The sequence below is a fragment of the Atta cephalotes genome, assembly GCF_000143395.1.
Source record: "Atta cephalotes unplaced genomic scaffold scaffold00090, whole genome shotgun sequence".
NCBI classification, from domain to species: domain Eukaryota; kingdom Metazoa; phylum Arthropoda; class Insecta; order Hymenoptera; family Formicidae; genus Atta; species Atta cephalotes.
Genome location: NW_012130154.1, coordinates 174,552 through 181,389, shown reverse-complemented (window position 1 = coordinate 181,389; position 6,838 = coordinate 174,552). Strand labels below are relative to the sequence as shown.

The window sequence follows — 6,838 nt, the reverse complement described above, 5'->3', positions numbered from 1 at the left end:
TATATATNTCGTTTATTATTATTAATTATATATATATATATATATATATATATATATATATATATATATTAGAGCGCGGTGCACAAAAGACGTAATTCTGTGATTTACGTAAACCTCTCAGCATGACCAAATTTGTTTCTAAAGTCCACAGAGCTCGTGGCGAATAAGGGAATGCGATTCGTAGAGGGTCATCCTGTTAATCCTCCGGAGACTTAATTCTGGGCCTCCGTAAATCTCGGTTAAGGTCTGTTTGATGATAGCAGATAGCATAGCTCGCCCGGATTTAATTGAGATACGCAGTCGCTCTTAACACGCCTTCCTGACTCCATAGTCGTTCTTAAGTCTCATCTCGAAGTTTCGGAGGCGCGTCTCGCTTGCGTTAAGTTACGTCGATAGGTACTCCACTGTTCTTCAAGTGCTATGAGCAACATGATCGATTACTTATCCTTGTTATGATAGCTTCGCATAAGATGAAGATTATGTTATGTTACATGATTTTTAGATGATATATTGTACAAGTGATACAAAAATCATAATTTAGTTAGAAGCAATCCCAATTCCTTGAGTTAAATAACATTTTATTATTTATAATTTTTATATGTGTGTAAAAATGTAAATCAATCCATTTCTGATGAATTGCTTATTGTTAGTTTCAAAATAAACATCTATATTAATGTATGCATTTGTAAATAATACATTAAATTGATCAAATTTAATACATTTCTTCAGTTAAATTGTTCAACTTCATTGTTTTAATTGAATTACATGTTGAGTAGGAACCATGACGACCTATAGAATTAATTAAAAATTATTTAAATTAGATATAATTTGATATTATAAATTTAACAGTGTAAGCGATAAAAACGTAATGGATACAGCAATCTTACGTAATAGATTACAAGTTGTAAGACAAAGTTGTAACTACAATGCGTGTCCAGAAAAGCTAAGAAAGAATCAAGAAATATATATTGCGAAATCTGACGTAGTTATATAATTCTAGAATTCTTTCGCAGAAATTGTGGAAATCTTTTAAAGATACTTGTTTGTATTTCGGACGCGTCGTAGCGTGTGAGAAGAACATTTTAGGAAGATGGAAGGACTCCGTGCAAAGGAACGATGCGAGTTTTGCCCCTGAGAAACTGCAGTACAGCCGCCGAAGACTGCTACGATTTATTTAACTTTTTCTTCCTGCTGCTTCCTGCGCACGTCTCATCGCGCTCGAGCAAACTCCTTGCTCGTCTTCGTAACTCGTGTTCGCAATGCTCTACTTCGGCTATCACGCAACCTGCTTGGTTTACGTTATCTTCGCAAAGGCAAGAAGCCTGTTTCCTTCCTTTATGAAACGAGAAAATGAGCGAGGGAGAAAAAATAAGTTAAATATTATGCTTTATTGCAACCAGTAACATATTTATTAGAAAAATGTGAAAAAGCAATGCGATAGTAAGATCAATGAAATCTAAATTAAAAAGAATATGTATTGCACAATTAGTTAAACATTTAAATACCAGTCATTTCTATCATATCATAAAGTAATCAACAAGCGTAGGAATTTAAAACACGTAATATATAAAATATTCTCTCGCTGTATATGGACGGAATTATAACCAAAAGCTTTGATTACAACAAAGATTTTTATAATAAAAATCAAAATTTTTAAGATGATATTTCTTAAAACATGTGATATAATAATAATTCAATATCAATAAATTATCAATTCAATTCAATCTTTAACGGTTAATTGTTTTCTTATCTGTAAAGAAGAATTTCATGACGACTGTGTATTATGTCACGTCTTAATTTTCGAGGTGGGATTTTCTCCCACCGCCGCAAGCAATGCGTTTTTTTAATGCACTACAACCTACAGCTTAACATTTCAGAGAGTACGTCGTAGTATTTTTTTTTATTTCTGTAACCAACGTTACTTACTCGAATGAGATTGGTCTGCAACAAAAAGCTGCGGCTTTCAAATAACAATAAAGGAAAAATGTACAAGTGTTTTGCTGTTAGATCTTAAAAATATGTACTTTACTTTGATTATTGAAAGAATACAATTAGAAAAAGTTCTACATTCGTTAACATTTCCCGAAATTTAAAGACATTTTACATTTCAGCATTTATTCAGTAAACGGAAGAAAACGGAAGAGAACTAACGAATATCAAGTCAAGACTCGTAATTAAAGTTTCCATTAAATTGAAAGAGGAAAGTAGCTAGGTATTTGTATAAAGAGATATGACAGTTCTGTGATGTCTTGTGTATAAGAAATAATTATTTACGCGCGAATTGTAAACGAGGAGAGAAATAGAATGTGATGATGACGACCTTACTCGTTTATAATGTAAGAAAATAAGTTGACTGAGAATGAAGAGTTGTTTTAGATTTCAGGCAGGTAATGCCGATGAAGAAATGCATTTAAGGATTATACGACACTATAATCTCAGGGACGAGTTAAGAGTTGATGGAGTTTACTTAATTTTATCATGACGCTCCGAAAGGATGCGTCCCTTTCGTCGGCATATCCTAGTCGGGGCTGACGTGCTTGGTTCTTGAAAGCTTTTGAGCCCTCGCGCTAAAGTTCCTCCGTCTAGGCCACGTTATTTACCTTTATAAGAGACGACAAGGCACCGCCCGTTCGATCCGAGTCTTTTCTTCTCGCAACGTGCACAAAAGGATAGAGAGAAAAGAAATATCAGAAAGCGAGGTACCGGCGGGAAAATGTAAACGCGTGATGCAACGAAGGAAAAGTCTCGAACAAACTCGTCCTTTCAGACTTTCCCGCGAGAAACGAGAGAAATGCCAATTGAGTTTGACTAATTCGTCGAGATTTCTAATGAGACATGTATTTTAATAAAGCAACATCATGAAAATTGCATCACAATGTGATTCATGAAATGACGAGTAATGTAAAAAATATTCTATGGATTTTACGGTCAAAATAAATTTAAAAATTCGGGATTTTAAATATAAAATAATAAAATGTTAAATAGAGAAAGATTTCAAATACATTAAATTTAAAGTTTATAGTTTAAGCTATTTATAGTTTAAGCAATTTGATAAAGAACAATAATCTAACGATGAGATGATTGATACCTATGGCACGTGACTGCCATAGCGCGTGTGAAATCGCTATGCGAAATAAAAGTAAATCGAACAAAATCGCGATGGTGGCTATATTTTTCGGAAAATTCGTGGTTTGTGGGCAACGATTCGCCATCAAAGTGAGAGCTCGGAGCACTTTCCATAGTTTGTCGATATTCTCATTCGATAGTACTGCGATACGTATAAACAATGACTCGATCAGTGTCCAAGGGCTTCCCTCGATAGATTCGAATCTCGAGCACGTGGTTTGAGTGGAAATGTTCCAATTGACAAAATGGATTGTCGATACTATAATGGCGGTCATGCGAGTTTTGCAGATCGAATATGAAAAATCTAACCGTTAAACGAAATGTGAAGAGGGTATACGGGAATTGCGTATCAATTATTTTTTTATTGAAAATAAAATTAAAGACAAATTAAATTATATATTGATGTTGTTTATGTCATACATATTACAATATTTACCCACTCTTTGGAAATTTGAAGCTCGAAAGATATATACTTCAGCTTGACGTTCGACACTGGAAAATTTATTTTCGGAAAAATGAAATCAATATTGTTTTTTTTTATAAATTGATTCAATTATCTTCAATTTATTTATAACGACAATTTCATTGAAATTCATTGAACGAAGCAATACTTGGTCCGTTTTATTCTTGTTAATAAGATACAAAATATGCATGAAAAATTTAACTACTCACTGTCAGATATCAAGTGGCAATCCATTTCTTGAGTTAATTAACATACGCATTTAATAAATAAATAATAAACTAAATTTGAAGCAAATTTAATATATTTTCTTGAGTTAAATTATTTAACTTCAATGTTTTAGTGAAATTAACGATACGTTGGATAAGAGTACTGATAACTTATAGACATGATTAAAAATAATCAAATTGTTATAAATTAACATTATAAATAATGTCGATTTATATTTACAGGTGTCGAGACTCCTCCCAGCAATGATTCTGTGCGTTTGGAACCCGATCCATTGGCAAATGGTGCCGGTGCACTTTATGTCGCTGCTACCTGTGCTTGCGCTTTAATTTTGGTCGTCGGTAGTGTTGCCAGCGCGTTATACATTCGCAACAGTAAGGCACGAGTTCAAGAATCTCAGTAAGTAAAATTTTATCAGTGAATATTATAATATTTGATAAGATTTAAGCAGCATTTAATAGAACACCGCACATTAAATATTGTTGCATCTTCATCTCCCGTTTTCGCATTTAAATTGCAGTCCAGATTAAAAAGATGGGTAAGAAATTATAAAAGAATAAAAGATTTTTAAAATGTAAACTAGCGATGAATGGTTCAGCTCCGTAAATTTCCGTTTCTCGTCTTAATCTTTGCTTCGTTAGAATTAACAAAAGTGCATATTATTAAAAACGCAGTGGTAAAACAAGTAACGAGTAATAAATTCGCAAAAACGCATTACCGGTGGATCGCGGTTTTTCGAGCGACGTCCGCGCGACAGAAAGAAAGCGACATAGCGAAATAACGTGGACGCCATCCGGCTTCTCATTCTGCCGCTTATTAAATTCGCGTTTCTAAAGATCGCGCTCGGTCGCATACAAAAATAAACGCTCGAGGAAAAGATTTTCATTACGTAAGGCATCACCGTAAGACGCGTCGTAAATGCGGCTTTTCCACGTACCGTGGCGCTTTCATTTTCGGCAAAATCATTCGAGCGAAAAGTATCGCGAGCGCGAGTTTCGCGACGTCGCGAATTTTCTGCCGAGCATGAGAGATATATACCCGACGCTGCGACCGCAAAACCAGTCGAGGGGGTGCAAAGGGAGAGCGACAGAAAGATTTCCGCAACCCCGCGGGAAATTCGCGTGGATAAGCTGGATAGGAGGAACTCGTCCGAATGAAATATCCTTTCAATAAGCCGCCGGTGATCCGTCGGTCGCTTGGCACGGCAGCCGACATTTTATTGCATAGCTATGTGCACCCCCTTTCTCCGGGATCTTCTGCAGGAGAGAATGTAAGGAGGATGTTAGAAGGGTCGAAAGGATCCGCTTTTACCTCTCTTCCCATATTCGTTGTTTTCTTTTTTACTCATCGACTGCTCTTTACTGCGTACATGCACAAGTTGAATCTCAAGTAGACTTAATGGTACCATTTTCTCAAATTAACGTGTTCAATTTTCCATCAGATCAAATTAATATGCGTTCGATTTTTTTTTGAGATTACATTGATAATTATAACATTACATACACTAAAAGTATATAGTGTCAAGTTTAACCTGTTTTACTATAAAATAATAACATATTGAGTAGGATCAATGGCGATTTTAATTGAATTAAATTTGACACAGATACAGATTTAATAGTGCAACATTCGTAAAAACCTTCAGTCTTTTTTTCGTTATATATTTTCATTGTATTCTCCGGGCACAAAAATTCTTAAGGCACAAAAATATAGTCTTTTTCTTATTTTATACTTATATAGCATAATGAATTTTCATCACGAAGATGGAATAACTTTTATGCGTGTTTCTAATTTTTTCCGTGTTTAAATATTTTAAATCCTTTTTCATCCTTTAATAGGATTGCCCCTCGTTTTCCCGTCTACTGATTGTCTTTGCCCGAATATATTGAGCCCTCTGAAAATCCTCGTCATGAATTTTTCTCGTTAAACGAACGGATCGCCATTCTAGCGCCATTCCCCTCATTAACGATGAATATTATGCGAAAACTTCTATCCGCCTCCCTTTAAAGTTCGATCGTTACTTTCACTGTAATTATTTTATACTTTAGCACATCGAGTGTTCCATTTCAGTGCCTCTATTTCGAGGTGCATAACCGAGGAACTTGAATGAGATAGAAACCATGCTGCCAGGGAGTTAGGATAGAAACAAAGCTACTCTTGCTTCACTTTACTGCTATTACCTTCCCTTCCCCTATTGTTTGTCTCAAAGAGGGAGAATTGTCTTTTACCCGGATATTTATTAGCTCTTTTGATGTTCTCCGTTGCGAATTTTTCTCGTTAAACGGTAAGGAGAGGGATTTATTCTTTCTACGAACTTTGCTAGTATTGTTACACATTTATTTCGTATTTATATGAAATACTTATTGCACATCCTTTCTTTTTCATGATAATTAATAACATCATTATTTAAAAAATTTAATTATCATCGTAAGACAGAAAATTTTTCGATATATATAGGTAAAGCAATAGAAAATAATGTTTTATTGTATAAATACTCAATAAAATATTATAATTACTTTTAAAGGTCAAAAAGATTTGACTCTCATTGTTCTAATCAATCTCTGTATTGGATTACGCGAAAACGTAATGCATAGAAAAATATATTACGTTGACTCCGATTTTATTTTTCGCGAGATTGAAATATTACACGGCGATCTGTCGCAGAAATTGAAATCCCACCATGGCACTGACCGTAGCATACGAAAAAGAAAGCAACAGATGTTCGCTCGAACAAACAACACGCAATTGGTCGGTGCGTGATGCGAATACGATCGAACGCGATCGTCTGTAACAATGTGATCTCGGATCGGAAGACATCAAATATTTATCGCATGGCAAAGTGGCCTTTATAAGGAATTCACGGGAGGGACGCACCCTTATTTTATATCATCTTTCACTCTTCTTTCCTTCCATAGGCCAATTGTCTCTCCCAGAGTCCCGGGATATATTAGCTCTTTTGAGGCTCCCCACCCTGATAACACGCAAAGAAACGACGAATCTTTGCTTTGATTTTCTCTCTCTCTCTCT

General features: G+C 35.0%; 1 protein-coding gene across 1 annotated transcript in view; it reads left to right on the top strand.

Annotated features, from left to right (window-relative positions):
• LOC105624833 (tyrosine-protein kinase Drl) overlaps positions 1-6,838 on the top strand; it is a 76,582-nt gene that overhangs the window by 55,850 nt on the left and 13,894 nt on the right. Inside the window, exon 4 of the mRNA XM_012206185.1 lies at positions 4,039-4,213. Within this exon, the coding sequence (XP_012061575.1) occupies positions 4,039-4,213 (175 nt within the window). The remainder of the gene's footprint in view (positions 1-4,038; positions 4,214-6,838) is intronic.